The sequence below is a fragment of the Drosophila grimshawi genome, unplaced genomic scaffold (assembly GCF_018153295.1).
Source record: "Drosophila grimshawi isolate 15287-2541.00 unplaced genomic scaffold, ASM1815329v1 contig_848, whole genome shotgun sequence".
Lineage (NCBI taxonomy): Eukaryota > Metazoa > Arthropoda > Insecta > Diptera > Drosophilidae > Drosophila > Drosophila grimshawi.
Window position 1 is genome coordinate 18,682,819 of NW_025063692.1, and position 9,682 is coordinate 18,692,500.

Sequence of the window (9,682 nt, forward strand, 5' to 3'; positions counted from 1 at the left end):
TATTATTATTATATATTTTTTTTATTCTTTTTGCCTTTTTTACAAATGCTAGAAATGAAGTATGTATATGTGAAATAATGTGAAATGAAACAATGAATTTGTGCTAACAATATTAAATTTTCAAAATTCAAATAAATTCTTAATGTGATACGCAATGTTGGAATTTGATCAAAACTTAAGAACAAACCTAAATTAAATGAAGTAATTGGATTTTGTGTAACCATGCAGGCAGTATTGTAAGTATTTGCAGGGCTCAGCTCCTGGTCGCTCTACTTCTTGCTGATATCTGGATATTTTGTTGCTTACCTAAATATCCATATAAATCCCATTATGGCTTTAATTGTGCTCCTCTCTCGTATAACCCTGCAGAGTATATTACAATGATGACGTGAAGTTTGTAACAGATTGAAGGAGACGTCTCTCTTCAACCCTGTAAAGTATATATATATTATTGATCAGCATCATTAGCCGAGTCCATCTTAAACATTTTACTGCTTCTAGTGTTTTGGAAAATATATTCAGCATCAAACATCGAAAAAATGGTCGACTTAAAAGATAAAAGAATAAGACTTTATGCCAGGAATCTAAACAATTCTGCTGTTGATGCATAACTCAAGGATTACCGAACTGGCGAGCTGGATTGAAGGCTATTGTAGGTGCCGACCTGGTCCCAATCGTATTGTCGCATCGCATCAATATGAGCGGCGATGAGGGTTATTATATCCAAAGATGGCCAGATGGATCTGCCAGCCTCGCACAAGTATTGTGGGATGCCAACGAGGAGACCAATTTGACCGACCGACGAGCCTCGTGTTGGTTTTTGTGTGCGATTTAAGTAAGCGACGTGAAGTAAATAAGTTGCAAATAATAAGCATCAATTAAGTGCGTACCTAAGAGCATTATATTTACTTATACATATTCAATTTCGGTGCTTATAATAATAATTTGATGCTCGGAAAAGGAGGTCGGATCAGAAACGTTTAGCTATTTGATACAGTTGATGTTAGCTAAGCTAACAAAGTTGGGGACAGGCAGTGAAATCGAAATTACAACAAATTGCTGGCAGAAAGCGTGGCGAGCACAGCAAAAAGCCATAAAAGCAATTACCATTAATCACGCACACACACACATATATATATATATATATATATATACACACACAAGCTGACTTTTTACTCTGCGGAGATCATTTGGAACATTCGCAGAGGGAGAATTGGGATTCATGTTCTTCTTGCTCTTCTGTATGTGTGTCTATATGTCTGTCTGTGTGAATGTATATATATATATATATATATATATGTGTGTGTGTGTATGTGTGTATGTGTGGATATGTATCCTCGTTTTGAGGATACAACGAGTTTCACTTGGCTGAGTGTCGACTTCGGACTTGGTCTGAAGGAAAAGGGTTCTGGATTCAATTTCAGTTGCGTGGTCTTTGGATTTCTTATTTATAAGCGTTGATTTTTGTCAACCGACGGCGCGGAGTTGCAGTCCAACAAATTGTTGCAATTGCCGTTCCCTCATCTTCTGTTTTTAATTCTTTTCCTTTTTTTTTCTTTGTATCTCTCTTTATTTGTTGTGAAACTTCATGGCCAGGCTTTTGCAACGGTTTGACAAATGATCGCTGATAAGAAAAAATTCAGTCATTGAAATAAGTAAAGAAAAAACAGCATGAACAAATAGCTATCCCTGGTATGCCGATGTTTTAATACCCTTATGTGCATAGATAGAAGTATGTATATATCAGTATGAATAATATCATTGATTTTCAATTAATGCATTGAACCAATAAAATCTGAACTTGGACACATTTTTGTGATGCTTAAAATATATTTTTACTTAGAATTAGTTGACTCGTTGAATTCATTTTTAATGAAATGAAATAATTAAAAGTAATCTTGATCATGTTTTTTAAATCTTTTATTATTTATGCATAGAATTAGTTGACTGATTTTTCACCACGATATCTGAATGAATAAGCAGAATTATCTATTATTATATATTATTATGATATCGAGGCATGCAGTTAAGGTGGGTCGCGATCGATCGTAGCCGGCCATCATCCATGTGTATCCTTGTCAGAGTATCCTAGAACGCTCATGCACCACCTGCCACAGATAATTGTGCATAATTGATGGCGCTGCTGCGGTCGGGACATTGGTATCTAAACGCTTAACGGTGAGAGAGAGAGAAAGAGAGACCGTTACTGCCAATGAGCGCTGCACAGAGGCGCCAGTTTTGAAACTCTAGATGACTGAGGATGTGCAAATGCGGAGGTCCTTTTGTGACCAGTCTACTGCTGCACTTATCTGGCGGACGCAATCAGGGTCAGCATCTTAGCAACAGCGTCAACTCGTGATCGCCAGACCTTTTGTTCAGTTTGTCGCTAACCCAGTCTGTCAGTCGTTTCGTCCACCGTCTGCGATGCTGAAACTTGAAACCACTTCATTTGTGCTTCGGGCTGGAGCTTTAGCTCGGCTGGAGCCACTTGGCCAGACGAAAACAAAACAAAGCGCCGTCCAAATTGCCGTGTCAGGAGTTCACACAAAACTTGTGAATTTCTTGACGGTTTCTGTGCGCGTTTAGTTTAGTTTATTCAGATTTTGCAAGAATTCATTTCGTTTATTTTTTATTTTTTATTTATATATATATTTTTTTTTCAATTTTTTGCTCTTGCTAACTGCAACGGCGCCGGATGCCATGCAGACTACCGCGGACCAATTAGCCCGGCAGCTGCTCCGATCGGCACGCCCACTTATAAAATCTCCGAGTATTCAGCAGTATCGCGAAGCTGGCGCCATTTTGAGCGAGGGCCAAAAACAATCAGTGGACAGCAGGAGTTGACCCACCCTGCAGCTAATGTGCGACTACACCACACCACACCTAGCGACTGCACTGAAAGAACAATATTTTCAAAGCCAAATGCAAAGCCGACAAATTTTTAAAAACGATTTTTTCCTAAATGATATCGTACACATTTTCAAAAACAAAAAAACATATATAACAAAATTTGCATGAAACTTTCCCATACAAATTCCAAAGCAGATGCAATAATAAAGGAAAATGTTAAAAAAAACAAAAATAATTGATGCATGTTTTATTTTTCTCAGTGTAGGCATGGCACTAAATGCTAATGAGACATCAAGATAAGCGAGGGAAATACACACATTCTGTGCTGTATTGTCAAACGCTATTTTTGGGGTCAATCAAGGTCCGGTGACTTAATGCATTTACAATGAAAGGCTTTTAGTGTCACATAATGGCCACAACAGAAAGTCCAGCAATTGGACTCAATTGTCACTGAGTTCCCCATTGATTAGTTGCAAAAGCTGCGTGGTAAGTTGCTGGGCCTGGCCACGAGCTATGTTCCTGAAACGAAAATGCCGCAAAAGAAACCCAAGGAAACGGCTGTGATTAGGACAAGGCGGCAACGCTTGCTGGAGACTCTGGTCATCTTTCGTCGAAGTCTCATTTACCAGACAAAGGAGTTCTTTCAGAACTCAACGCTCCACGGCGTTCGCTATATTGCGGAAACGGGTCGGCCCATTGGCGAGAAGTTTATGTGGTTCTGTTTCACATCGATTGGCGCTGTTACGGCTCTGGTCATTATCATGAGCCTGTGGGAGAAATTTCAAACCAATCCAACCATCACTGGTCTGGACACGGACTTTCACAATCAGAACGTTGTTTTTCCCACCACTGTGGTGTGTCCGGACTCGGCCTTCGATCATGAAAAATCCTACGCTGAGGTCTACAAATCCCTGGCGTGAGTTGATACCCCAATTACGCAATCACAACTTTTTAATGTAATGTGCAACCATCGCACATATAATATATTCCCAGCAACTACGATGCGGAGAAGGCGCAGATGTTTGCACCGTTCCTTGATATGCTTACCTCGCTCAGTTTCGAGAACATCCGGGATGCACAAATGCTGGCAGAGGCAATACCGTCCGACCTGCTGGACGAGCACACAATTCGCGATTGGGCGTTCCGGGCCCAAATCCCCTGCGAGAATGCGCTAATCTCTTGCAAGTATCGGGACGAGGACATCGTCTGCTGCGATCACTTTCAGCCCATTTACACGGAACATGGCTTTTGCTACGCCTTCAACAGTCGCTTCATGTCCACCGCAACCGAAGAGTAAGTCAAGTGATAAATTGGGGAATAAATCAAAATCATTTCTGACAAACTTCCATTTACAAGTCCTGTCAAGGTCGTAAATCTTAGATCAGAAATGTTGGGAATTATATGCCTGTTATAATTGAATTTCGTTAAAGCGTTTTTCTCTGAGTGTAACAATGAGAAAAATTTCAATTTCAGCACCAAAACTGGGGCACCCCATGACCTCTATGAAACGGACAAGAAGTGGGCTCTGTTCTTTCTACCCAATAGCACTTCTCGGGTATGTTCGCTATCTATATGCATTTGTATGATTGATGATCCTTGATGTCCTTGCAGATATTTATATTCTCAAACGAGGAGTACTTTGGCTCCGATTTCAATGCCCAAATTGACTGGACGGAGGATCAACTTGTGGAAGTGCGCATCTCCAAGAAAAACACCTACACCACAGATGATGCACGCCAGTTGTCCATCGGCCAGCGCAAGTGCATCTTCAGCGACGAGGTCAAGTTAAGCTACTTCCCAGATGCCTACACCTTTTCATCCTGCATGAAGCAATGCCGCATGACAAAGGCCATCAAGCTATGCAAATGTAATCCGCCCTTCTACAAGCCCATCAGTAAGTTGAACTTCATGAGGACAAAGATATATATATATATATATATATGTATATAGGAATATAAAATACATTGTGTATCTGCAACGTTATTTAATATCGGATAACATTTGGTTTTTATACCCTTATTTCTTTCTCTTACTAGGTAATGTACCCATGTGCGCAGTCAAGGACTTTACCTGTCTAAACGACTACAAGCTGAACATAACTAATATCAAGGATTGCCTACAGTGTGAGCTTAGCTGCTCCAAGACAGTGTTTAATATAGATAAGCTCATGAAATTGTAAGCCTTTTCTTCGTCATTCTCACTTCATCATACTTATATATTGTTTTGCATACAAAAGTATGGATCGTTCGGATTCGCCTGGCGTTCTAGTCGAGTTCCTTACTTGGCCCATCATTCGCTACAAGCGTGAGGTACTCTTCGGCTGGGTGGATCTGCTTGTGTCCTTTGGCGGCATCGCCAGCTTGTTTCTCGGCTTCTCGCTGCTCTCGGGTGTTGAGATTATTTACTACTTTACCCTGCGCGCCTGTTGTATGGTCTACAAGAATCGGGTAAGTCCACATTAAGATATCGGATATGATCGATCTCCCTATTTATCTATGCTGCAAGGGCTTCCTCTCATTGAAACCAAATCGGCAAAGTCCGCTACTGACGGGCTTAGTAAGGTGACCTACTGACAAGTATAGTTGGGTGACTACTTAGACTAAAGCCTAACTGTAATGTCCGAGAATTGGTGCCACTGTCCAGTTGATTGTCTGTTTCGCAATTGCATCAACGGATTATGGTTAGGATATCCGAGGGTCCACAACTCCAAGGCCTCTGCCCGCCTCACTCGGCCCCTCTGACTTTCTCAAGTGCTCTCCTCGACAGAGAGTGCCTACTGGAGGTATCTCTGCTACCATTTGGTCGACTTAGTCTGATAGTGCTCCCTTGCCCAATGGCTAGATCAACCTGTAATCGCGGGTCTCGTCTTGTTGTTTGTATATGCATATATAGAAGATAAGTCCAATGTGGTTCTCTCTGTATGTGTATTTATCTAGCAAGAGCTGTACGAAATTGAGCAACGCATCCGTCACGAGCCGCCACCGGCGATTGATCTTCAATTAAAACTGAAGTCCCACGCAAATCCATCGTGTAATTCATCTGATTCGAGGACTGATTCGAGTGTGCTTCAGGTGCAGCCTGCGGAAACGCATAGGAACATGGAACTTTACCACTTGGCGCGTCAGCGAAGGAACGAGAAGGTACATCCACTACTAACATTATGTATTAAGTCAATTTATATATAAAATATAAACATATTTTGAAATATGTTGGTCTGTAAAAAGCTAGATGTTTGACTGGATTGACTGTTAAGAAAATAATTTTCGTTTTTTTATAATTAGGATTATTTGAGCTATTCAAAGAGCATGTATCGGACTCCGAAAGTTGTGCCCGAACATGGCTATGGAAGTAATAGGGATAAATGGCAATATGCACATGGACAATATTTACCCTGAAATCGTAACAAATATTGGAATAAAAAAAGGCCTGACGACTCCAGGAACCACATTAAACAGATGTTTCGAGCTGTATACCGGCAAACGATATTATGATATCCAAAAAACTAAACCAAAAAATATTGAATACAAAAATTATTTCAAATTAGCGTATTTTGCACTACCCAAAAATGCTTCTGAATATTAATGTACAAGCATATATATATATATATATATACATATATGTAATACGAGTGTATATTTAAATGGGTTCTATATGTTTATATGCACCAAGCAATAAAGAAATATTCAACAATTTTTTTCTAATGAAATTCTCTGTGTATGCTTTACTAATTAAACAAGTTTCGTATTGCATACTTACTTAACGGCAAGTTCACTGCACTATGCCTACACAGAAGCAGCAGCAGAAGCAGCAACAACAGTAACTTACCACTGCGAGCATGCCCAAGCCCCCAATCCCATTCCCAATCCCAGGCCCAGATCCAACCCCAAAATGCCAACCCCCCAAACACCAACACAAACGCTAAGCCAACTTCCCGTCAACAGGCAAAGCGAAAAGCATTTTTCAGTTAACATCGTTGCCGGCTCATTGTTGGTCCCCTGCCCTTTAGCGACCCTACCTTCCAACCGAACTGCATTCCACAGCGCCGGGTTTCCGTGCCCGAAGACAGTGTAGCGCCAACAGGTGGAGGGGGCTAGCGGCTGGCGGGGCAGCATTCGGTTGTAGTTGTAATTGCAGTTGTAAGTCGCGTAGTACTCACTGTAGGCGACGTACCCCAGCCTGGCATTCAATTCCACACCAACCAACTACACAGCTACACTCAGAAAAATAAAATCTCACTGAATTTTAGCAATTCGATATACTTTTGCCACCCAAAGCAGCTCACCTTCTTATTCACAAAGTATATTTCTAAAAATCAGCGTTTTTCTATTCCTAATTTCTGGCTGCAGTTGTCTAAAAGTTATACAAAAATATGTCTATATTTCTGGGGTAATAGCAACATTTAAACATTCGATTTTTTGTTGCATATATTAGTAATAAATCTTGGTAATTTTAGATTTCATTAAATTTAATTACTTATTTTTTTATTCCATTTCTATTTTTTAGAAATACATTTCTTAATAATATAAAATATTAAAAAAAAAATCTTATTTTTGGAATTGTCGTTTAGTGGCAAAAATGTTAAATTTTTATAAATTTTCTTTTTTTCTTATATATAGCAACCATTTCAAGAGAGAAGAAAAACTTTCTAGTTGTCAGAGTGATTTATTTTTTCTCAGAGTGTAGCAACTACCACCACCCCAGCAGCCACTTTGGCTGTAGCATTCGAATGGCTGGAAATGAATGAAAGCCAAAGTCGCCGCATAGTTCGTTTGTTTATATGCGCATGAATGGCGGCTTATTTCTGAGTTTCTCGTGCCTCTGCACAGCCACAAACGGTGTGGCAACAACCCCATTTGCGGAGCTAACAAGATCTAATATGCATGGCCATGCAAACATACATATATATTTAATATTCGGAGCATCAGAGAGCTTTCCAGCTCAACTAAAACACAATTCAATGGCAAATCAGAGCTTTTAGTTCAAATAATTGACGATACAACATCTGCCAGAGCAAAAGGGTTTCAGCTTTAAAGGCACTGACAGCAAATAAAATGCAAACGGCGATGCCAGCAGCATTGCCATTGCTGGCGACCCACAACAATTAAATGATGTTAATGGGCATGTTGACAATGAGTACATGCCACCCCCTTACCTTGCCACATGCACACACACACACACACACACACACACGCCACACACACGCACACCTACAGACATAAATTAGTACACGCATGCATAAATAAATTTTGTAAATTTAATTGAAATATTTACGTTTGGGTGTTGAGTGTTCTGTTTTTGTACTGGCTTTGGTTTGCCGTGTCTGTGGCTGCACCAGTGATGCTAGTTTAGCCAGTTTCCTTATAGGCTTACATAATATATATATATATATACATATGCATTTATTTTCGATGCAAATTATTCTGTAGCACAGTTTAGTTTTGACATAACAAATGCGAGCTTGACCCTAATTAACTTTCAGTTTCATTTACGATAATTATAATAGCTCTGCTTAAGCTAAGCGATTTATCCATTGAAAGTAAATGTTAAATCGTACTTATGTTCCATAGATAAAGAGATTATAGTTGCTTATTTAAAAAAATACCCAGTTTAGTGTAGTTGAAGTCGCCCTGATCTTTGCATATGGCAGAAATATTTAGCGTTTTAGTACGGCACTGCTGCACTAACTGGGTGCGGGTGCAGCAAATGAACTTGTTACTTGCGGCAAGGACAATGGGAAAAGCAACAATGCTCGTAATATGCCAGCGGCAGCAGGAGTTACTTTGCTCAAGGAATTTTCTCGCGTCACTCCATTTAGTTGCATTTTGTTGGTTTTTTTTGTTTGCACTGGCCGAAAGGGCGTATACGCAATGCAAGACAGCAACTGTGGTAGCGGTGGCAGTGGCTTTGGCGTTGGCGGCGTCGGCTTTGGCGTTGGCGTGAGTGTAAACGGATGCGGAAACGGAACGGATGTAGAACACAGTGTGCAGTGACTATGCAAAAATTGCGACAAGACCATCAACAACAACAACAGCAACAACGACTATAAGAAAGACAGAGAAATGTACGCAAGAAAATGGCGGCAAACAAATGAGCAAGTCGTAAGGCTGCGGATGTGGCTGATAGGCAGGGGCTGGAAGGATATGCACTGCCTGATGGACAGCTTAATTAAGATTGTAAGGATAATGCGCAAATTAAGACGCAGCACAAAACGAAATCTCAATCTTTTTTCAAAACTTTGTAAATTATCCCAAAAAAAATTGCTTCTGTTTTCTTTTCTTTTCTTTTTTTTTTGTTTTGTTTCGACTAAGTGACAACTGGACCGGATTTTGGTATCGTTGTATTCCAATTGCAGTCAATAATGGACAACTATTGAGTCAGCCATTTGGGGCAATGAAATAGCTCTCGTATTTATTTATAAGATTTTACGATAACACAAATGCCAGTTAGCTGGCCAAAACTACAACCGCACCTCAAAAAGCGCACATAATATTCAATGATTTTATTGAATTAAATTTTGTTCAAACACTCATAAGCACACACACATATATGTGTATATATATATATATATATATATACAACCATAAACCGTTCAGATAGATAGTGGAGGAAGAACATGTGACTGGCCGCATTTAAGGCCAGTTCAAAGTCAACAGCAACAATAAAAACAACAGCAATTGCACCAAAAGATTAATAAATTATGCGAGAGTATCTCGAAATATATGTGACAAATCGGAGAATATAACTCGATCAAGGCAGACATAAGGTATAACATCTCATTCAGATATCGAAAATATAAGTAAGAATTCATAAAAATCCTGGAATCATTTTAAAC

The 9,682-nt window shown here is 39.8% G+C and overlaps 1 protein-coding gene and 1 long non-coding RNA gene across 3 annotated transcripts; both read left to right on the forward strand.

The window, feature by feature from the left end:
• Positions 1-33: 33 nt before the first annotated feature.
• On the forward strand, positions 34-889 carry LOC116805600. Of its 2 annotated transcripts, none has more exons than XR_004365278.2 (3): positions 34-236; positions 370-437; positions 502-889. It is a non-coding gene; the product is annotated as an uncharacterized LOC116805600 (long non-coding RNA). The 2 variants fall into 2 exon arrangements; XR_004365277.2 differs by having other exon boundaries at positions 370-432.
• Positions 890-3,380: 2,491 nt separating this feature from the next.
• Positions 3,381-6,325, forward strand: LOC6565321 (sodium channel protein Nach). Its single transcript, XM_032738133.1, has 8 exons — positions 3,381-3,766; positions 3,844-4,143; positions 4,324-4,405; positions 4,462-4,744; positions 4,887-5,025; positions 5,087-5,297; positions 5,787-5,990; positions 6,132-6,325. The coding sequence occupies exons 1-8, from the start codon at positions 3,381-3,383 to the stop codon at positions 6,243-6,245; spliced, it is 1,719 nt and encodes a 572-aa protein (XP_032594024.1). The 3' UTR covers positions 6,246-6,325.
• The last annotated feature ends 3,357 nt before the right edge of the window (positions 6,326-9,682 follow it).